At 56.9% G+C, this 23349-nt stretch overlaps 1 protein-coding gene across 1 annotated transcript in view; it reads left to right on the top strand.

Moving 5' to 3' along the window:
• Positions 1-330: 330 nt before the first annotated feature.
• Positions 331-23349, top strand: part of COL18A1 (collagen type XVIII alpha 1 chain) — a gene marked incomplete at both ends in the record, with an annotated part of 54705 nt that continues 31686 nt past the window's right edge. The window contains 2 exons of the mRNA XM_080696032.1: positions 331-1693; positions 15268-15812. Of these exons, the coding sequence (XP_080552158.1) occupies positions 331-1693; positions 15268-15812 (1908 nt within the window). The remainder of the gene's footprint in view (positions 1694-15267; positions 15813-23349) is intronic.

Here is a 23349-nt window from a genome sequence, read left to right as displayed (position 1 = left end):
CTGGCCCCAGGCCCCCACGCCCACGCAGGCTAGCACTGGGCACTCAGCGGCAGCCACGCGGAGGAGCTGGGGATTCCTGGGAGTCCTTTAGAACGCCCTCTGTGCCGTGGCCACTTTCGGAGGCGGGGAAAGGGGATGGCAAATGGGTGTGAGGGTGGGGTCACCAGGATTCCCGGGTTTGGGCCTTTTTCCTCCTGGAGGGAAGAGGTGGAAATTAGAGCTGGGAGTGGGGCTGGGGAGCAAGGAAGGGGCGGGCGGAGGGCGGGGAGGCTGGGCGGCTCCACCTCCGGAGGGCAGAAGCGGCCCTGCGCTGCAAAGCTCACAGTCCAGATGGCTCCGGACCCCAGCGGACGCCTCCGCCTGCTGCTGCTACTCACCTGCTGCCTCGCGCCCGCCGCAGCCGACCTGCTGAGCCTGGACTGGCTGTGGTCCACCAAGATCGCCGACTCCCCGGGTGCGCTGGTCTCACAGCCGCAGGGCAGCCTGCCCGTGCAGACCTCAGAGGCCTCCACCACGCACGTGGCCCCCCAGGATGAACCCAAGCCCGGGACAACGCCTGCCAGCCCCAGGCCAACCCTGCAGGATCAGGAGGCCGGCCAGAGCGGGACTCCTGCAACCCCCGCCGCTCCCAGCAGCCCTGGCGCCCCTGCCGCAAGCCCAGGCACGAAGGAGAATATCGCCGGGGTGGGAGCCAAGATCCTGAACGTGGCCCAGGGCATTCGGAGCTTTGTCCAGCTGTGGGATGATGCTACGCCTACCCGGGTGCCTGCCGGCCCACCCCCCACGGACGCCCCCACCCTTCCTGGGCCCTCAGGCTCCCCCCAGGAGACCAGGACTGCCCTCGGGCTGAGCAGCGAAGCCCCAAGCTCTCTGAGTGCTCATACAACTGAGCCCAGCACCCCGGCAGTGCCCACCCAGCTGCCTCCCTCCCTGGACAGGACCCGGGCACCACTGAGGGGGGCCCCGGTGCCATCTGCGACCCCAGGTAGAGCTCCTCTGTCCTCCGAGCTGGGCAGGGCCCCTCCCTGGAAAAGCCTGCGCTACCCAGGGAGGCCCCAGGATCTGGATGGGGAAGGACACTTTCCTGTCGCAGCCGGTCCCAGCCAACAGCACGGATACCCTGCGGTCCTTGGGCACACGCCACTCCTGCTTCCCCTGGTGACGGGTCCCCTGGTGACGGGTCTTCTGGGCGTGCACCCTGTACTCTCTGCCCTTCCTTCTGAGCCAGCTTTAACTGGGGACGGTGGCCCTCGGGTGTTCCACGTGGCTGATCCTACAGGGCCTGGTCTTGCTAATAACTCTGTACTGCGCGGGGGCCGTCCCCCGACGCCCGCCGGCCTCTGCCTGCCCCTGCCACCCACCCTGCCGGTCTGCAGCCAGTTGGGCATCAGGCGCTCCTGGCTGCCCAACCACCTGCACCACGGGAGCGGTGAGGAGGTGCAGGCCGCCGCGCAGGCGTGGGGGGGCCTGCTCCAGACGCCCTGCCACCCCTTCCTCGCCTGGTTCTTCTGCCTGCTCCTGGCCCCCCCTTGCGGCCCAGGCCCGCCGCCCTCCCTGCCGCCGTGCCGCCAGTTCTGTGAGGCCCTGGAGGACGCGTGCTGGAGCCACCTGGAGGGGGGCCGGCTGCCCGTGGCCTGTGCCTCACTCCCCGCTCAGGAGGACGGGGACTGTGTGTTCATTGGGCCGGCTGCAGGTAACTGGCCGGCTGCCATCCTGCCCCCTCCCCTTTCACCTTGCAGGTGAGCACGGCCAGCCGGGCCTGCCTCTGCCTCGTGCCTGGTCCAGGGACCCCCGCCCTGCCACCCTGGGAAGCAGGGGTCCCGGTGTGGGAGGAGGAAGAGGCTGGGGACTGAGCGGGGCGAGAGGGCCCATGTCTGTGGCAGGCAAATGGGGTGTCACCTGCTCCAGGTGTCCTTCAGCCTTTCAGTTTATTCGGTCCTCACCACAGTTCTGAGACAGCCTATTATCCCCTCAGGCACGGATGGGAAACTGAGGCACCCAGCCCTGATGTCTTGCCCAAGGGAGCGGATTGCCCTTGATCTGGGCTGCTCTGTCTTTGGGCTCAGCCATTTTGCCACACTGAGGTTGATACTGGGCCTCACCAGCTTGGCTGAGGGGCCGTGGGGGGCACATAGAGAGGGCCAAGAGGTCGGGGCTGGGCTGTGACTGCTCAGGGCTGGGCCCACTGAGGCTCCCAGGACACTGCCTAGCCCCATCCCAGCGTGGAGCAAGCAGCCTCCTGCTGGGGCTGGACCTCCACAGAGGCTGGCCTCCATCAGCTCTGGCTTCCTGTCACTGCTGCTGGCTTGGCAGGACAGGACAGAGGAGACCACCCCAGGTGGCTAGGACGGGTGCCCAGCATGCCCTCCTCTGCCTGCCAAGGTCTGAGCCCCTGCATGGGGCTTCTTGATCTGGCTCCTCGTCCGCTGTTAGCGCATGGTGGCCTGCCGTCATGCGGGACACGAGTGTTCTGTCCTCATGGGGAAGCTGAGCTTTGGTCCTGGACTTGAGATGGGATTTTGGTCAGGAACTTTGTGACTGGGTGCTACCACCTTGAGCACCATGGGGAATGAAATTGGGTGAATCCAGCAAGTTCTCAAGGGCCTGCGGTGCGTGGAGGAGGGGGCTGGTGATGGACAGTGCCTGACCCAGAAGAACACCGGGGGGCTGGGCTGGGGGGCCGGAGGGTGGGCACAGCTCCGAGGGCGGGCGAGTGAGGGTGCAGGGTGACAGGCTGCAGGCGGGGGCATGGTCGGTGGGAGGCCTGCTGGAGAAGGGTGCCTGGCACCCTCACCTCACAGCTGTGTTAGGGCTGGGCTGGGGCTGGGCGGGGAGGTGCGGCCATCCCCAGGGCCACATCCTCCAGCAGCTGGGCTGAGAGAGCCATTCCTGGTCCTGCACTCCTCCAGCCCAGGCCGCCTCCTAGAACCCAGGCCCCCAGCTGACCACAGCTGGCTGCTGCGCCTTGCCCTGTTCCTCCAAAGGCATGGGGCAGGGACAGTCCCCGGGGGCATCCCAGCAGAGGCCCGTGCCCCGGGATGGAGTCTGGCTGGACACAGCTGCCCCGTCCTCCCTCATGAGGACCGCCCAGGCTGCGGGGACGGGGATGGGGTCACCGCCAAGGGGAAAGAAGGGCCAGTTCTACTGTTACTCTTTGTAACGCAGCAAGAGGGCCACGGACACGCGCCGGGCGGGCAGTGTGGGCAAGGGGCTTCTCCAACTGCAGCTGCCTGGCCAGCCAGTGGCCTGGAGGGAGTTTTCTCGAAACATCTGGACATGTTGGCTGTATCCCCGGCGTGGACCTGGGGGACCCTTCTGTCAGTGCTAACAGTCCAAGTCCCCTCAGGCCAGAGGTGGGGGTTAATGTCCTTACACCGGCTGGAGGGTCCCATGGGAGCCGAGGTGGGTGACAGGGAGGGTGCTTCTCCCCGGGCCTCAGCCCTTCTCCTAGCCCCTGCCCCACGGGCCCCGTGTAGGACTCACAACATATTACCGTCCTCAGAAACGCCTCATTTCACTCAAGGTTTCTGTTTAACTTTGATTCAAAAAGGAGACAAGCCCACCACTGTGGAAACACCCGAAGCGTCCCTCGCGCTGGCCACCCACACATAGGTTTTGTATGAAGCTGGCCGGGCTTCCTGCAGACGCCCCATCCCTCCGGGACCCCCGCTCACCCTCGCTGGGTTCGGACCGTGGCCAGGCGCGGGATCCCGTGTGGCTCTGCAGGAACCTGAGCTGTGGAAGTGCGGGCCGTGAGGCTGTGGTGCAGGAGTGCGTCGGGAAATGGTGTCTAGCCTGTTAGGACACCCACACTTGTTCCTTGTCCCTGCGTGGTGAGCCGGGGCACGGCCAGGACACCGCGCAGTGCCGTTAACCACAGGAACCGCTGCTCCCTAGGTCGCCAGCACCATCCTTTGCACTCCTGCAGCTCCCGCCTCGGCCCTGACAGCCCCGCTGGTCTGAGTCCGGCATTTTCCATGCACAGGAGGCCGCGCGGTGTTTGTCTTTCAGTGGCTGACTGATTTCCCTTCGTGATGCCCGGTTCACAAAGACTCCGGGCCTTCCCTCTGTGCACGGGGTCCTTGCCACCGTGTCTGCACGGCGCGGGTCTGGCTCATGCCATGCTGTGGCCGTTGTGGACCGTGCTGTGAGGCACTGGGCTGCCCTGGCCCCTCCACACAGCGCCTGAAGTCCTTTGGAAATATGCCCAGGAGTGGGGTGCCTGGGTTACATTTCGTCTTTTTTCTGGTTCTAGTTTTAGCGTTTTGGGCCATTCTGACTTCCCTGAGGGCTGAAGCAGCTTCGTTCCTGCCAAGGGTGTGTGAGGCTCACCTCTCTTCATGCTAGCCTGTTATGTCAACACCTGTTACCACCCGTTATCTCCTTCCCCTAGGGCCTTTCTGCAGGGTGAGGTCTCACTCTGGTGTAATTTGCATTTTCATGATGGTTAGTGGGGCCGGGTACCTTTTCATGTAGTTGTAGGCTATTTGCAGGTCTTCCTTAAGAAATGTCTGTGCACATCTTTTGCCCATTTCTTTCGTGTGCGTGTGTGTGCGTGTGTACCAGGAATTGGACAGAAGAGTGTTCTACCTCTCAGTGTCACCCCAGCCCCACCAGTTGAGAAACAGGGTCTTGCAAAATTGCTGAGGCTGGCCTCCAACCTGTGGTCCTCCCGTCAGCCTCCCGAGTACTGGGATTACAGGTGTGTTCCACCACGCCTGGATTCTTGTGCCCATTTCTTTCTTCTGTTTCTGTTTCGTTTATTTTGGTTATTTGTTTGTGTTGCTCTTGTATGCAGTTCTTATGTTTTGGACATTCAGCCCTTTTCAGAATATTTTATGGTGATTTTGATGCACTAGGTTTAAAATGTGCTGTCATAGCCACTTTTTTTCTACAGCATTTCTCAAATTTTATTTATTTATTTATTTATTTTTAAATAATTTTTTATTAGTGCACTGTATTCATACATCATAATGGGATAAAAAATACTTTTGTAGACATACATGCATATTTCGCCCAGTTAGCCCCTACCCGATCCCACCTCGTTCCCTCCCCATCCCTCCTTCCCATGCTTGGCTTAGTGGTTGACATCTAGTATTATAGCACTTTACCCAAAATTAACAATGATAATCTCACATAACAGTTTCATTTGTCTGATACCAAGCTTTTGATGACTTAAAGATAACATTTCAATATTTCTTTTTGCTTTCTTTCTTACCAGAGAATATTAATTTCTTTTTTTTTAGGTGAAACTATCATACATTTATTTATTTATTTTTCAGAAAAAAACCTATCCTAATATGGAATATGGACTCTAGATACCCAAAACGATCCCAAAAAAGAACAATGCTAGAAGATGTATATTTTCTGATTTCAAACCATATAAAGCTACAATAATTGAAACAGTGTAGTACTGTTATAAAGGCAGATATATAAACCATTGGAGTTAAATAAAAGCATAGAGATAAATTCTTCCATATATTGTCAAGTTATTTTTGACAAGGTTTCCACGAACATTTGGTGGTGGAAATAATAATCTTTTAACTAAATATTGTTGAAAAATAATAATTACATGAAAAAGATAAAATTGGACCCTTACCTAACACCATATACAAATATTAACTCAAAATAGATAAAAGACCTAAATATAAATATTAAGACTATAAACTTTTAGAAGAAAATCTGGGTCATAAAACCTCACAACATTGAAATTGGCAGTGATTTCTTGGATATGATTTCAATGGCACAGGCAACAGAAGGGTAAACAAACTCCCTAAAGAATAAAAAAAAAATATTGTATATCCAAAGACAACGTAAACAGAGTTAAAAGTTACTGATAGAATGGGATAAAATATTTCCAAATGCTATATCTGAAGGTATATTAATATTCCAACTAGAAATCCTAAAAATTAACAACAATAAAGGCAAACAATACCCTTTAGAGATAGGTAAAAGACTAACATAAATAATGAATCTCCACAGATAACCAATCTTAGTTGTCTGTTGGATGGAAAATCTTGTTTCTCTGATTCTGGTGTGTGTTACCTATTTCTTCTTTGTAGTTAATCTCTTTGAGTATTTTCTCTAGCGCTGGTTTTGAAGACATAAATTCCTTCAGTTTCTGTTTATCATGGAAGCTTCTTATTTCTCCATCTAATTTGATAGAAAGTTTTGCTGGGTAGGAAATTTTTGGCAGGAAGTTGTTTTCTTTCAGAGTTTGGAATATGTTACTCCAAGCCCTTCTGGCTCTCATGACTTGGTTTGGGAAGTCTGGAGTGATTCTAATTGGTTTGCCTCTGAATGTCACTTGGCCCTTTGTTTTTATTGCCTTTAAGATTCTCTGCTTGGCTTCCACATTGGTCACTTTGACAATTATGTGGCATGGGGATCCTCTTCTCCGATCCTGTCTAAAGGGAGTTCTATAAGTTTCCTGGACCTGTGTATCGACCTCTTGCTCTATGTTTGGAAAATTTTCTGCTATTACTTCCTTGAAGAGATTATTGATCCCTTTGGTTTCACCTTCTTTTCCCTCCTCTATTCCAATTATTCTTAGGTTAGCTCTCTTAAAATGGGCCCATATTTCTTCAATGTCACATTCCTGCTGTCAGATTTTTTTTTCTAAATTAGAAACTATGCGTTCATTTTTGAAGTGATCATCTTCTAAGAGCGAGATTCTATTCTCCATATGGTCTAATCGGTTGTTTGTACTTTGAATTGAGGCCTTTACTTCATTAATTGCATCCTTTATCTCTTTTTGGCTCTCTCTGAATTCTTTTCGAAACACCTCTATTATTTCTGCAGTTATTTTCCTGATTTGATCTTCTAGAAATCTCTGATTTTCTGTTTTATCGGGTTCTGATGTTGTGGGGTTGTGGGCATTCATTGCTCCATTGCTATTCCTCTTTCCCATGATTTCGGAAGTTTGTGCCTTCTCTGGGTTCTTCCCTTGGGTCACTATGACTTCACTTAAGGTGCTCTGGATCTCGAGTCTGTGGTATCTCAGACCCCACTACTCCTTTACTGGGTTGTATCTCAGAGTCTCAGACCCAGGGAGTCAATAGAGGCTGCTTTAGACCATGGGGGGTGCCAGGTTGGGCGTTCTCCTATGGTGTGATATCTCTGCCACTGCTACTCCCCCACTGGGTCAAGTCCCTGGGAGTGCTGTACTGGGATTTCTCCTCTGGGGCCTGTAATTTGACTCACTGTTGTTGAATACGCAGATGGAGCTGTAGTGGACTGAGTGCGTTGGTCTGGTACCATCCGGTAAATTTGCTGCTGCTGCCAGCATTAAGGCGCTGCTGCCGTGTCCTTGGGCGTGAGGCCAGCGTATCTCCTCTGTGGCTCTGAGCTCTGTTCTGAGTCCCCGTCCTCTCTGGGGCCTGGTGCTGCAAGGGAAGATGGTGCGCCGCTCCGCTCCACACCATGGCTCCAGCTGCAGCACTGTGGTCTGGCTTCTGGTGTCTCGTTTTTCCAGCCCTCTTTTTCTCTGTCCCTTGTAATTACATTTTTTGTTTCTCTGCTGATGGTGTTTTCTGGCTATGAAAGGCGCTGATTTTGTGGTAATAGAGATTGGTTGTTAGCGGGGCTCGTAAGCCCCGCTTTTCTCCGTCACCATCTTCTGTCTAAGCCACTTTTAAGCGTAAGGTTCAGTGTTATTATTTTCTTCCCAACTCCAGAGCTTTCCTGTCTTCCCAAACTGAAACTCTGTCCCCACACTGAGCACCGATTCTGCGCCCATTCCCAGCCTCTGGTGGGATCTGTTCTACTTCCTGTCTCTATGAATTGGGCAATTCTAGAGACCTCATATAATATCGGCCTTTTTGTCTGGGTACTTCACTTAGCATCTATTTAAGGTCCATCCATGTTGTGGCAGGTGTCAGAGTGTCCTCCTTTCTAAGGCTGTATAGTATTCCATCTTCTGAGTGGACCGCATCATGCATCCACTAGTCTGTCGGTGGACACTTGGGCAGCTTCCGTGTCTTAGTTGCTGTGAACGTTGGTGCACTGCTGTCTCTCTGAAAGCCTGCTTTCAGTTATGGTGTGTCTGCCAGTGTCAGAATCCCCAGGTCACGTGGTCAGTCTGGTTTTACGTTTTTAAGAAGCCACCATCCTGTTTCACAGCGGTGGACCACATTACATCCCTACGTGCTGCCCGCCGCCTGGTTCTAGCGTCTCCGCATCCTTGCCAACACTTGTTTTTTTCTGTTTTGTTAGTTTGGGGCTAGAAGACCGTCCAGGAGACCCTGGTGGGTGTGAGTGATGTCTCCTGTGAATCTGATCTGCGTTCCCCGAAGGATTAGTGGTGCCGAGCGCCTTTCGCCTGCCTCTGGGCCAGTCTTCATCCTCTGGAAAAGCGTCTATTTGAGTCCACCGCCCACTTTTTGTCGCGTTGTTTGGGCGTGTTGAATCGGAGGCTCTCTGTTCTGGATGTCACCCTGTCCAATGTGTGCTTGGCAGGCTCCTTCCACTCTGTGGCTGCCTTTCGCTCTATGACATATCTTTTGATGTGAGATTTGCACGATGCCCAATTTGACCGATGTTTCTTTATTGCCCGTGGTTGGGGTGCCCATCCCAGAAGTCAGCACCAGATCAAACGTGAAGCTTTTGCCCTGTGTTTTCTCTTAATACGTTTACAGTTAAGGCTGGCTTTCATCTTTGATCCAGTTTGAGTTAACTGTTGCATGTGGTGATAGGTAAGCTTGTCCTTCTGCTTGTGGACATACCATGTGCTCAGAAGTCATCTGGCCGCCCGCCCAGCAGCCTCACGCTTCCTCTCGGTCCCTCCTCGTGGGTGTGGAGGTGGCCTTGGCTGGCACACCCTTCCTAGTACCCGAGGAGAGCTAGGTTGATACATTCAGGCACCACACTGCAGAAAGGTTACGTGTGAGCGGATGAAGCAGTGCTGGCTCCTCCCGCCAGAGCCAGAGAAGGTGTCCAGGAATCCCGGGCTGACAGCTCAGGCCCAGGGCTCCTGGCCAGCTCAGTAGGGACCACTCCAAGATCACTGCAGCCAGAACCTGCAAGCCCAAGCAGGAGTGGCAGCAGGCCATCTGCAGAGGAGGAGGTGGCAGGACCCCGTGGCTGTGGAATGAGCCTGCTGCGGTACGGAGAGGGTGACGTCGAAGGCCATGCTGGCGGCCAAGTCCTCCATCCGAGTGTCAGCCCTGGTGCCAAGATGGATGAGGCCAGCTGGATGGGCTAGTTCTGTCTGGATGGATGGGGCCTCTATCTGGGCAGCTGGACGGGCTAGTTCTGGGGGTCCGGGCTGCGGCCCACGGCCTCTAGCTCCCACCAGCTGCAGAGCCAGGGCGGGCGGGATGGCGAGGTGGCTGAGTAGACAAGTGTGAGGGCAGGTGCAGTGTCAACACTGGCTTTCTACAGCGCTGAAGCCTGAGCGTGTGTGTGTGTGTGTGTGTGTGTGTGTGTGTGTGTGTGAGACGCGTGAGACCCTGTCGAGATCAAAGACTGTGGCTCTGGGAGGAGCCACTTGATGTGGATGCGAGGTTTCTGGGCTTCCTCTGTCCCATCAGTCTGAGTGTCTTTAGCTTGTGCCACGCCATTGCTCGCGGCAGACCCTCTGGAGGACGCGCTGGCGTCGGGAAGTGCTGCCCTCTGGCTTGTTCTTGGCAGGGTTGTTTTGGCTCTTCGGGTTTCCGTGAGGTTCCTTGGGACTTTCGGGATGCTTATTTGCTGAGGCTGACCTCGAACCTGCCGCCTGTCTTGGCCTCCCAGTACTGGGTTGCAGGTGTGCGCCGCCCGGTCTGGCCTTCCGTGCTCTCTCCTTGTTTGCCCATTTACACTCTGCCTCCACCGCCCCTGAATAGATGTGGAAAGGCAGAGGTGCTTGCCTTGCTGCTGGTATTAGGGGAGAGCTTTCAGCCTTCGTCCACTGGGCATACTTGCTGTGTTTTCCCCATACAAGTTTTATGCTCTTGCGATTTACTTTTGGTCCTGGTGTGTTTAGTGTTTATCAGAAAAGAGCATCGGAGTTTGTAAGACACTTTTTCTGCATCAATTGAGATGACCATGTGGTTTATTCCCTTATTCTGCTGATGGGGACTTACTGTGTTAACTGATTTGCACATCTTGAACCATCTCTGCACCCAGGAGTAGGCCTCATAGTTATGGTTTATAATCCTTCTAGTGTGTTCCAGCCAGTGTTCTGACTGCTGGAAGCCAAGATACCTGACAACCACAGTCCAGAGGAAGGAAGGTTGATTTGCTCACAGTTCTGGAGGTTTCAGAGGTTTTGGTCCGTGTCAGGTCTGGTCACATCCACAGAGCTCAGGGCGCGGTGGCAGGAAGCCAGAGATGGGGAGAAGAGCACGGACATACATAGTCACCACGGTCACTCCCCCATGCCCACCTCCAGGAAGTCTGAGTCCATCAGCGGACCTGTCCGCTGAGGAGAGGAGAAGCCTCAGGGGTCCATTATATGCCTTAGAAATACACGCGCACTTCCAGGGGACGGTCTGTGTCCAGACCAGAGCAGTGCGCCGCATATTGGCCTGTCGTTTTCTCTCGTAGCATCTCTGTCTGGGTTGATTATCGGGGTTACGCCTGGCCTCATAGAATGAGCTAGAAGTGTCTCCCCCTGTGATTGCCCTTGGGATCACTCAAGAGGTTGGTGCGGTCTAGTTGAGGCTCTTTTTCACTCGTTTGGTGAGTTCACCAGTGGACTGTCAGCCCCAGGGCTTTTCTTTTATGGGGATGTTTGAGTCTGACTCTCCCCCTGCTAGTTAGAGGTCTGCTCGGATTTCCTGTTCCTGCGTGGTACATTCTGGTGGCTTTTGTGTTTCTAGGATTTTGCCCATTCCGTCTACATCATCCAGTTGTTCGCAGCACTGTCCGATAGCCTTCTCTACTTCTGTAGCATCAGCAGTGGCCGTCTTTCATTTCTAATTGGTCATCCGAATCTTCTCTTTGACCCTCTCGGTCCTTTATCTAAAGTCCTGTCAGTTCTGTTGATCTTTCCAAAGAGCCAGCTTTGGATTCATTGGTCTCCTCTGCTGTTTCTCTGTTTCCTATTTCACTGACCTCTGTTCTTGTCTTTATTATTTCCTCCTTCTGTAGGCTTGGATTCAGTGTTTTCTCCTTCTAGTTCCTTACTTTACAAAGTTGTTGATTGGAGATCTTCCTTATTTTCTAAATATCTTATTTGTCTTTTGATCTTTTCATCTACTAGTTGTTAAAACAGCATGTCTTTTAATTTCCACACTTTGTGAAATTTCTAGTTTTACTTGTTTTAATTTTTTTTTCTTTTTTTTTTTTTGTACTGGGGATGGAGCCCAGGTGCATTCTACCTTCGAGCTACACCTCCACCCCTATTTTTTATTCCTATTTTGAAACAGAATCTTACTGAGTTGCAAAGGGCCTCACTAAGTAGCTGAGGTTGGCCGCGAACCGCGATTCTCCTGTCTCAGTCTCCTGAATGCTGGGATTACAAGCGTGCGGCACCGCGTCTGGCCTTTTTTAAACTTTTAACTGCATTTCACTGCGGTGGGAGAATATATTTTGTGTGCCTCCTGTCTTTTTAGCCAGGAGGCTTATCTGTGTCCTGACACGTGGTGTCTCGAGGTCTGCAGGGCTCGCTGGGCAGACCGTCCAGCATACGTCTGTTGGTCCTGGGCCCCAATTCTCACTTTGCACAAACGGGAGCAGAGACTGGGTGAGGCTCCTCTTTTCCTTGGCAGCGCGTCCCGGGTCTTCCGCGCCTCAGGACCCTGTGCTCTGCGGCTTTCTTCCTGGCCTGGTCAGCCCCTCCTGTCGATGCGCCTTTGGGCGTTCCCAACTTTTTTCTAAACACATGGCACCACATGAGTGGCTTTTCCTTGACTTGCGGCTGCTCACTGGACACAGGCCTGTTGGGTCCCCGGGGCAGCCCTGTGCAGGGACGCGGCCGGTCCTCTCCAGATCACCTGGTCCCTGGGCTGCGCTGACTGCGAGGAGGGTTTTGGATAACATGATGCCGGGTCCCCTCTTGCTTAGGTCTCCTGTGCTCTTAGATGGGAATGTTCCTTCTTAGTGTATCTTTCTTTTAATGTGGAGATTAGGCTCCAGAACCCCAGGCCTGTGCTTGGTAATTACTACTGTGTAACCAAGTGACAGTTTTGAGCTCTCTGTAAACACTGTCCAGCAGGTCTGAGGCTGTCCTGGCGTGCCTCGGGTCTGTCATTAGAAGGAGGTCCTTGAGGCGCATGACCGGGTGCACCTCCAGGCCCGGCTGCCAGATCTCTGCAGATGGTGAGGGCGTGCCATCCCTCTGCCCCACTGAGGTCCTGGCCCCGGGTTTTGTCCTAGGCTAGTGTCTAATGTCGCAATGCTTACTCTGTAGCTGTTTTCCTGTTTTTCCACTCACCTTCCCTGCTGTTTTTGTTGAATGTTTCTAACAGACTAGGTTCACCTTCTGTGTGTGCTGCCTCTGCTCCTGAGCACCGCCTTCCAGGAGCGCCGTGCCTCCGGACCACAGGTCACTTGAGCCTGCCTCGCCTTTGTGGTTGCTAACCCATGACAGCGCCTAGGGCTTGGGTCCTCACCACCTGTTCCCAATGGTTGTGACTCTTCAGACCTTTAAGATCCTGGACCTGTGGTGTCTCCTAAAATGGAGGGTGCGGGGGGCCCCAGAGGTTCACGAACCACCTGGGAGACACCATGGGCCCTAAGCATGGCCGCCCTGGAGGGACCTGAGCCGGGCAGAGGGCGTGTCTGTGGAGGGCAGTGCGGCCCGGTGAGCTGCGGCCCAGGCCTCAGCCTTGCACCACCAGGCGGTCCTGCGCAGGATGCCTGTGAGAGTTTGCTCCCAGGTTCTGGGGTCTGCAGCCAGAGGTGCCGCAGGCTACCCTCAGCACACCGTGGCTACAGATGTGTGCTTGCTAAGCAGGCTCTGGGAACTGAAGAAGATGCGGGTGGTCTCCAGGAGCTGGAGGGTGCTGCTGGCTCCCTCTGGTTTAAGGGAGATGCTTCCTTTAGGGCCATTTTCTCTAGACGCTTCCACAGTAGTTATTTGGTCTGCAGCGAGGTATCTCAAAGCCCTAAGCCCTACATGTGAATTGAGGTGCTCAGGACCAGAGAGGCTGGCACTCCTCCTGCCAGGGTCTTTTTGGTGACATTTGACACAACTTGAGTTCAGCATGTATGGAGGGTAGACCCAAGCAGTCTTTCCCCAGTGCCCCCAGCGAGGCCTGTTGCTGAGGGGCAGCGAAGGTCGTGCTTCTGGAAGGTCTCACTTGAGCCCAGGACAGGGGCTGCTGCCCCCGGGTTCCTGCGAGGGCACCCGGCAGTGCCAGGCGGCGCAGAGCCTGCCCCTGGGAGCCCAGCAGTCCTTCCCAACGGCCCTCAGCGCAAGGCCTGGGCGCCCACCTGCTGGCTGTGACCGTGCGGGCGTCCAGACCACCCGTGCTGCTCACTAATGGGGAATCCCCTTCCACTGCGCGACCCCCGGTCCTGGATCTAAGACGAGGAGGGCCAACTAGAGTCTCCCTGCCAAAGGGGCCGCCTCTGTCCCTCCTCCGGGAAGTCCTGAGCCTGCGAGGAAGGGCTGCAGGCCAGCGAGGCTCGCGTTGGCTCCCGGAGGAGGCTGGCTTCCTGTCCAGGACAGCTGGGCTGGCGCCAGAGCGTGGGAGGCAAGGGCAGCCTCTGCTCGCCCTGCCTGCAGCTGGAGAACGGGCCCAGTGAGCTTAAGGCCCTGGCATCCAGCGGCCGCTCCCCATGGAGCCCTAGGAATTTCGTGGAGAGGAAGTGGGAGAGATCCAGCTGTGCTGCGCGGCGTCTCCAGCAGCTGCTGCGTCTTCCATGCATATTAGTCAACTGGGCGCCCCACTGTCCAGGTTCCTGCTTCTTGGTCTTGAACCTCCCCGAGTGGACGCAGGGCCCCAGCACCTCTGGCGAAAGGGCTCGTCACATGGCTTCCACCGTGCGGGCCTCGGCTTGGCCGTCCCCTTCGCCCTCCACCTCAGGAGCGCAGAGCTGAAGCCAGGCTGCGTCTACCGAGGCCTTGTCCACTCTGGGGACCAGCTCCACCCAGCTGGCACACAGAGAGTGGCTGCAAGTGACAGGGATAAAGAACCAAGGACAGCCCCTGGCCAGACGCGGTCCTGGAGTCCAGGCTGCGCCTGGCACAGTGGGCTTCCAGAAAGTGACTGGGAACGGGGTTCGCCGGAGTGGGTTCCTACCCTCTCCTGTGTCCAGCAGTGACGACCCATCCCCCTGAATAAAGAGGTGCACGCTGCCTACCACCAGCCTGACACCCCAGCCCCAGAGACCTGCCCCAGGGGCATCACGGATAGCAGGCCTGTGTGTCCTATGGCGGCCTTGGGGCCCACTGGCTGAGGACGTGGGGCTGCGGGCCCTGTGAGGGTAAGAGTGTGAGTTCACCAACACCTGTGGTCTTCACCACCACCTGTGGCCTCTGAGAAGGATGGGCAGGGCTGGTTCTGGAGCGACGGGCTCAGCGGGCCTGAGGGAGGAACTGACTGAAGGAGCCAATCCTGGGAACTTGGGCGCTACAGGGGACAGGGGCGCCGGCAGAGCCCCCGGGGAGTCCAGGGTGCCTGCAGGGAGCCCCAGCTGGGTGATGGCTGCACCCCCATTCCCACGGGGAGCTGCCAGGAGGTGAGAGAAGCCACTGTTTTTTCTAGCCAGAGCCGCTTGCTCGCTTCACGCCACGAAAGGCACCCAGGCCAGCCCCCGGCAGCCTGGGGGAGCAGGGTGAGACCCCATGTCATAGCATCTGCTCAGAAACCTGCCAAGCAGGAGGAGGAGGCGGGCACAGCACCTGAGTGCGCTCGCTGCCAGGGTCTCCTGGTTTACAGGCAGCGAGGGTCAGACTGTGGGGACACGGCAGGAGGCGTTCGTCTGCGGGTTGCATTGCGTCCTCTCCTTCCGCCTTGCAGTAATGAGGTGTCTTCGTTCCTGGGGGCTGCGGCCCTTGCAGAAGTAGAGCGGGAGGTGGGGGGAGGGAGCTCTGCGCCAGCTGCTCATGCGGTCTCGGATGTCCCTGCCGTGGCCTGTGCGCTTGGTCTGGGGCCTCCATTTCCCTTGCAGACCTTTTTCTGCACAGGGAGCATCTCTTGGGCCGGGATGAGTCTGCGGACTCTCCAGTGGTTGCCAATGGCAGAGCCCAGGAGACCAACGCAGAGCAGATGTGTGGACATGTCTTCTTTGACTCAGTTTCCCCTTGTGCCCTGCTGGCCCACGTCTCCTGGGGTGCCATGGTGGCCCCAGCCCGCTCGGGTGCGTCCCCCTCACCAGCTGTCCTTCTCTTTGCAGAGAGCATCGGTGAGGAGGTGGGGCTGCCGCAGCTCCTGGGGGAGCCCCTGCCCCAGCAGGTCACCCAGATTGAGGACCCGGATGTCGGACCAGCCTATGCCTTCGGGCCGGATGCCAACAGTGGCCAAGTGGCACGGTACCACTTCCGCAGCCCCTTCTTCCGGGCCTTCTCGCTGCTGTTCCACATCCAGCCGACCACGGACGGCCCGGGGGTGCTGTTTGCCATCACGGATGCCGCGCAGGCCGTGGTCTCGCTGGGAGTGAAGCTCTCGGGGGTGCAGGACGGGCACCAGAACATCTCGCTGCTCTACACGGAGCCCGGCACCGGCCAGACCCGCACAGCCACCAGCTTCCGCCTGCCCGCCTTCGTGGGCCAGTGGGCGCGCTTCGCGCTCAGTGTGGACAGCGGCTCTGTGACGCTCTACGTGGACTGTGAGGAGTTCCAGAGGGTGCCACTCGTTCGGTCCCCGCGGGGCCTGGAGCTGGAGCCCGGCGCCGGCCTCTTCGTGGGTCAGGCTGGAGGAGCAGACCCCGACAGGTTCCAGGTAACGCCTGCACCCTGCACGTGGGGCTGGTGGGACAGCAGGCGCCAGCTGGCCCCAGTGCAGGCCCACTCGGTCCTCCAGTGTGGTCTTCTTTGAAAGGGTTGCCCTGGGCTTCTGTGGTTCCTCTGAGACCCTAGGACCCAGCCTAGGAGGCTCCTCAGCCATCTCATGACTGAACAACTCCCATCTCCATGCTGTGTGCTGGCCTGAAGTGACCTGGCTTTCCAGGCCCAGATACCTGAGGGCAAAATGAACGTTTGGGCCCTTGTTAGAAGTGATTCACACTTTTAATCTGGTGACGTTGGGTCTTGAAGCATGGAGTCCATCTCGAGCATGCCCCGCGGGGCTCGCCCTGTGCTTGGCTCAGTCCCGGCTAGTGATTATCCAGCAGGATGGGAGTGACCATCAGAGTAGCAGGGGCCAAACTTCCCTAGTAGTGACACCCAGGGAGGTCCCCAGGGTGGGCGTTTATCCTACAGGGCCGGGGGGGGGGGGTCTCTTCTTGGGCCTCTAGCTGGAATGCCAGCCTCCTGGGAGCCGCGGGGGTGCCTCAGCTGGTGCTGACGCACACCCGAATTCTAATGCTCCCACCGGTCTGCAGCTGGGACGCCCCTGCCGTCCAGACAGCGGTCCCTGTGTGCTAACGGTCCGGGATGTGTCCCTGGGACAGAAGGCTGATTGTGGCCTAGACAAGGGCTGCTTGTTGGAAGTTGTTCTAAGGGCTAAAGCTGACCTTTCACCTTTGGCAGGAACTTTAGCCTCAGGGCTCCGTCTCCAGGACTTTGACACCAAACTGGGCCTCTTTGTGTTTTCCTTTTGATCCACAAACATGATTAGCTGGAAAGTGGAGAGTGTCCTGGCCCCAGCAGTGGGTGATCTCCCAGGCATCTCTGGATGGAGTAGGGTACTCCATATGTTTTGTGCATTCTTCATAGCTGGACAGGAATGCCGCTGTGGGGTCGCGGGCTCAGGGCCGCCGAGCACAGGCCATGCCTGATGGTGCCGGCAGCCACAGTGGCTCCACAGCGAGCCGGCCTCACCGGTGCTGTACTTGCTTGGGCTGTTTGTGCAGACAAACTTTTATATACTGTGCACCTGTGTTCTTTAACCTATTTGTTGGCTTGCATGAACTATTGCTGGCCTTACATTTTGGAAGGGTAGAGTCAACCATTTCTTATTGATTTATACAACCTTTTATATATGAAAGAAATTGATTCTTCTGCCTAGTTTTGGATGTTGCTGCAATTTTCCCTCCCAGTTTGCCTTTTTCCTTTTTCTTTTTTTTTTTTTTTTTTTTTTTTTTTTTTTTTTTTTTGCTTTTGGTACTGGGGATGGAACCCAGGGACATTCTAACTCCGAGCTACACCTCCAGCCCTATTTTATTCTTTTATTTTGAAACAGGGTCTCACTAAGTTGCAGAGGGCCTCACTAAATTGCTGAGGTTGGCCACAGATCTGTAATCCTTCTATCTCAGCCTCCCAACTACTAGGATTACAAGCGTGCACCACCATGACTGGCTCCTTTTTGCTTTTTAAAAACTCACCGGGATGCTGGGGCCTCCGAGGCCGGGATCGGAGCCTGCCGAGGGGTTAGGCCGGTGCCGGGGCCAGCGAGGCCGGCATCGGAGCTTTCCGTGAGGCAAGGCTGCTTGCTACTGAGGCCTCCGAGGCTGGGATCGGAGCCTGCCGAGGGGTTAGTCTGGTGCTGGGGCCAGCGAGGCCGGCATCGGAGCCTGCCGTGAGGCAAGGCCGGTGCTGGGGCCTCCGAGGCCGGGATTGGAGTCTGCCGAGGGGTTAGGCCGGTGCCAGGACCAGCAGCCGGCATCGGAGCCTGCCGTGAGGCAAGGCCGCTACTGAGGCCTCCGAGGCCGGATCGGAGCCTGCCAAGGGGTTAGACCGGGGCTGGGGCCAGCGAGGCCGTCATCGGAGCCTGCCATGAGGCAAGGCCGGTGCTGGGGCCTCTGAGGCCAGGATCGGAGCCTGCCGAGGGGTTAGGCTGGTGCCGGGGCCAGCAAGGCCAGGATCGGAGCTCACCGTGAGGCAAGGCCGGTACTAGGGCCACCGAGGCCGGGATCAGAGCCTGCCGAGGGGTTAGGCCAGTGCCGGGGCCAATGGCTGGCATCGGAGCCTTCCGTAAGACAAGGCCACTACTGGGGCCTCCAAGACCGGGGCCGGAGCCAGCTGAGGGGTTAGGCTGGTGTCCGGGCCAGCGAGACCAGAATCAGGGCCTCCCATGAGGCAAGGCTGCTGCTTGAGCCAGCGAGGTCTGGATCAGTCCACCGGGTAGCCAGGCCACTACTGGGGCCGTCAAGAGTGGGATCGGTACTTGCAACGCGGCATGCACAGAGAAATATCGCAGAAAATAAAAATCAGATGTTTCCCCTAATCAGCAAAAACTAGGAGGAAAGGGGCAACAGGAAGAGGTCGAGCTATAGAAAGGGCCCTATAGTGAAGTAACTAAGGTGACCAATCAGAGGGTATGGAATAGGGGAGGATGGAGCCTCTTTAAAATGCAGGAGGTACATAAACAAATGTGTCAAAGTTAATCACCAAAGAAGCATGGGATCCAGGGAGGGGGAGGGAATGGGATGGGGGCTGGATGAGGGCTAATTGGATGATGTGTGCTTGTATATCCTCTCAAGTCTTGTATTCCAATGTGATATATGATTACAATGCACCAATTAAAAAAAAATAAAAAAACTCACCGGGATGTTTACAATGGTGAAACCTGAACTTTCAGCCAGCAGAATTGTTGACAATTGGAAGGCCAGAGGCTGGGAGAGTGTCAGGGTTCTGACGTGGCCCCGGCTGGACATGCCTTCAGGTCGCATGCTGCAGGCGCAGCCAGTTGGCGTCAGACTATCCCCATGGACTAGAGGTCCCTGTGGGCTTTAGGGCAGAGGCCATCTGGGGAGGGAGAAGAGGCTTATTGGTAGAAGACAGGTTTAGTACAGATGTGGTCGGACTTTTCTGAATAGAGACTCATGGCGTTGTGTGCTCAGTGGGGATGGGCACAAAGGGTCAGGGCTGGAACACAGAGCTCTGGGAGCCCGCGAGGCGGGGTCCTCTGCCTCCTCTCAGGACGAGGGTGCAGCCCGTCGGCCACCCTTGCTGCTCAACCCGACTGTCCTCGGACCTCCGCCTCTGTGCATGCGAGGTCAGATGTTCCTTAGGGAGCATTTCCTCCAGGCAGGTCCTTCTTGAGCAGCGCCTCTGTCGTTTGCCCCGCGTGAAGCTGGTGGGCGGCAGCTCCTCCAGTCAGTGTCGCCCTCGTCCCTGCTGTGTTCCGGAATGTTCTCTGCTGTCATATCACCTGGTCTCCGGTTACATTTGTCTTGATCAAATTTCTCTTGGTGGTGTTACCTAGCTTCCTTATTCTCTTGGTTTGCATTTGTCGTGTGTGTGTGTGTGTGTGTGTGTGTGTGTGTATCTGTGTATGTGTCTGTGTGTGTCTGTCTGTCTGTCTGTCTGTCTGTCTGTGTCTGTGTGTCTGTGTGCGCTGAGGCTGGAGCCCAGGGCCTTACACAGGCCAGGTAAGCGCTAACCACTGCGCGGCATCCGAGCCCTACTTGGTCTTTATGAAGCCTGGGGTTTCTTTCTGATTCTCCTCCGACTCCAGCTGTCTGTTTATTCGGGCTAAATGCCCACCAACACCCTGCACCCTGGTCGGTAGCAGGCATGGTGCCAGGAGCGGGCCCCGCTGCAGGCCAGATGTGGACAGCCGTGCTTTCTTAAATCCTTGCTCAGCCATCAGCACCTCAAGTCGAATGTATGTTTCTTTCATCTATACTTTTGTTCAACGATGAAGAGTTCAGGCTATGAATTTTCCTCAGGGTACCACTATGGCCATTTCATATAAAAATAAGTGATCACTGGGCTGAAGCCAAGAGGCTGCCTACCCCTGCTGTTGGGTTCGTGCCACCAGAACAGACCTTCCCCTGCTCCTAGGGGGCAGGCGCCAAGGGAGGGGATCTGAGCCAGAGGTCCTCCTCCCTGTGCGCCAGGCCAGGCCACATCAGACCTGCCCCTGAGCCAGGCTTGGGCACCCACACATCCCATTCTGGCCAGCCTCCTGGGTACCTCTCAGAAGCCACTCTACCCAGCTCTTGCCTAGTACCCTCACTCCCTCTTGAGTGGGGCCTGAGCCTCAGCACTGGTCCCGTGGGCCAGGCCCTGCCCTGGACTCCTGTTGAGGACCCTGGTGCCCTCTCTGGCTGGGGCGTGCCCTTTGCCCCTCGTCACCAGAGGTTGCGCATGGCCTGGGCTCCACACACAGCCACCATGGTCATGCAGGCTCCTTGATGGCTGAACAGAGGAACAAAGGGAGCGGTGATCTGTGCGGCATAACTCAGGAGAGGAGGCCGGCAGAGCCCGGTGCCCTCAGTGATGCGCAGGCAGGCGCTCGTGCACGTGCTCAGAGCCCCTTGGGATGGTGCCTCCCAGGTCACGAGGGTGGGGGTGAAGGGGAGGCTGGGCCTCGGGCTCCTCCGGCCCCTCTGCCTCTGAGGGGAGAGGGGTGGAGCCCAGGCATGGGTGTGGCCAAGGGGGTGGAAAGGGCAGCAGTGGCCCCCGCAGCAGCTGCTTTCACCCACGGGCTCTGGTAGCTGCAGGCTGACTGACCGCTGCTCTGTAAGGCAGAGTGGTGGTGGTATTTCAGTCCTTACTAATGAACTGCGCCGTGACCCCATGGACTGCGTCGTGACCCCTGGCTTTCCAAGGTCTCTGGATTCCATCTTTGTGGGGCTGAGTCTGCTGGCACGCCTGGCCCCAGCACCGCTGACCTCTCCCCTGCTAGGTCTGAGACTACCCAAGTTCCCCCAGGCCATGACACCCCGTTGAGAGGCAATCTTCTGATGTGTCCCAACTCCTTGGAGTCCTGGGGGTCTGCAGCTTGGTGACTCCGTTGCTCCCACAGACCCCTGCCCCATTCCTGAGGCTGGCCATGGGGAGCGCCCTCCCCCGCACTCTTAGGCCTGCAGTTGCAGCGTGGCGGAGCCTGGGTCTGGATGGTATGGACTCTCCTGCACACGTGGGCGGTGCTGGGGTCTGCTCTCCTTCCTTGTCCACGTGTGCACACACAATGAGGTATTCACGTGTGTGTGCATGCACGCTCCCACACCTTTCTGGTGCTGGGCAGCCATCTCTGATAGTCGGAACACCCAGGACCCCAGGACGCTGGCTGGACCAGCCCTGCAAGCCTCTCCTCATCCACTGTCCGGGGACTGTCCCTCTGTCTCTTTGGGGAGGTGGACCCCAGCCTGGGCACACTCCCCTCTCTGGCTCAGGGGCCTTCTGCCCCTCGGATCACCCCCGCACATGGGGTGGTGCTTGGGCCTGCCTCAGCTCCAGCCCCCTGGGGGGGTCAGCTTCTGGTCGCCCTTGTCACTGGAGGGACTGGGTCTCTGGCTCGAGGCTTTGGGGGACACTGCTCCTCTCCTCAGGTGTGACCTGCACCCCTCGGCTCCCCCGAGGCATCTCTGGTGTCACCAGGCTAGCACTGGTCCTCACCTGGCTGTGCCAAAGAAACTTCTGGAACCTCTGACGTTCCTGAGGAGACTGAGCGGCAGCGCACGCACCTGCTGCCAGATGCAGCCAGGTGTGAGGACGGCCGGGCAGAGCTGCAGAGCGCGTCCTCACAGGGCGCGGGCCAGCATTCTCCCCACACCTCCCGCTGCTGACCTGAAAATGCAGTTAGGTGGGGAGAACATGGACCCCCACAGAGCCCCTGGGCCTTGGAGCGGAACCTCCGAGTGTGGGTATGCGAGGTGGCAGCCAGTTGCAGGCCGGAGCTGGTGCCTGAGCTGTGCACGCTTGCAAAGGAAGGCTGGCCTCCGTGGGACAGCCACACGCCATGGTACTCGTGGGCTGCGGGGCCCACGGGTCTCCACCTGCCGCCTCACACAGGCCAGGGTGTGTGCGTGCTCATGCACACGACCACGCATAGACCCACACGCATCCACAGGTGCACACCTGCTGTGTGCACGAGGCTCCATCCTCCCCGTGGGGCGGGGCACAGGGGGCAGAGCCCAGTCAGGGTGGAGCTGCCCCCTGGGGCTGGGACCCTCCCTGGCACCGGGCAGTGCCCTGGCACAGGAGCCTGGCTCAGCCCTCGGCACTAAGTCGAGGCCTCACACAGGGCCCCGGATGGAGATGTGCCGGCGTTGGCTGTCACCTGCTCCCTGGTGCGGAGCCGAGGCCTGTGGGTTGGCCGATGGAGATGTCTGCATTCGGGCCTCTCGTGGACAGCCCTGCCACCTCCCGTTGCTGTGCAGCCCACAGCCAGAGGGCACTTACGCTTTAAAATGGCTAGGGGAAAAAATCAAAATAATGATACTTTGTGACACTTGAAGTTGTTTGAAACTCAGACTCCAGTGTCCACACAGGCTTTTCACCGGCCCAGCCTCTCTTAACCACTGTGGCGGATGGGGTTCCCCGCAGTGAGCAGGATTGTGTTTCACAAAGACTGAAGGGTTCGGAAAGAGGTGATGATTACCATTGGCCTTCCAGAAGAGTCTGCCCGACCTGGACCCTTTTATTAAGAGGGTTGTAACACATGCTCTCACAACTGATGGAGCATGGTCTCTGCTTAGGCTCACTGTGGTGGGTTCAGTGGATTTAAAACGCAGAGCTAGCCGGGCGTGGTGAGCATGCTTGTAATCCCCGCGCTTGGGAGGCAGAGACAGGAGGATCATGCTGGTTTGAAGCCAGCCGCGCTGGCTTAAGAGACCCTGTTTCCAATTTTAAAAAATTATAAAATGGGTCTGGGAGTGTAGCCTGGAGATAGAAGGGTTTCCAGGAACCCCAGTATCACCAAACAAAAATCAAACAAACAAAAAACACAGAGCTAAAACCAGAATGCACAGAGGCATGTGTGAGCACTGTCGTTCCCCACAGGGAAGCCTCGCGCACAGAGGCAGCTGGCCCGCTGGCTGGCACCGGGAGGCCTGATCTTAGGGCCTCTCTCTCCCAGCTTCCCAAACCCACTAGGGTTGTGAGTCTGCGGCGTGGCCAGTGGAGGCTGGCCATGTGGTGCCCTGGCCGTGTCTTGGCCCTGCCTTCGCGTGTGCTTCACCTCAGACTCTCTGTGCCCTGCCCGCCAGGTGTCACAGGCCCGAGCCTGCCCAGTCACTGCTGCAGTGACGGCCCCATTCTCATCGTGGGCTCCTGGAGGCATTCCACAGCCCCGAAAGGGCAGGGCTGTGTCCTGGCACCAGGCCCGGGCAGAGGGCGGGGCGGGGACCAGGGGCCTCTCCAAGTGTGATGCGGCTCTTAGATTTTGCCGGGCTCTGGTTTGCTGAGTGTGAGAGGAGGCTGGCTGCTGCCTGCTGAGCGCGTAGGGCACTGCCCAGAGCCGCTGTGAGTGAGGCTGCAGGGTGAGCAGCCTCGCACCCCTGAGCCTGGCATTACCTCTGGATGTCAGCAATAGCCTGGTCGCCCCGCCGTGCCCGCATGTCCCTGCCGTGGGCGGTGCCTGTGGGGCCCACTCATGAGCTGAGCGCTGTCCATGCATGTCTGGGCACCCTTTCGGGTCTCATCCC

This window comes from Muscardinus avellanarius, assembly GCF_963383645.1.
Source record: "Muscardinus avellanarius genome assembly, chromosome: 5".
Taxonomy (NCBI): domain Eukaryota; kingdom Metazoa; phylum Chordata; class Mammalia; order Rodentia; family Gliridae; genus Muscardinus; species Muscardinus avellanarius.
Note: the sequence above shows the minus strand (reverse complement) of the source record. Positions and strands in the feature narration are given on the sequence as shown.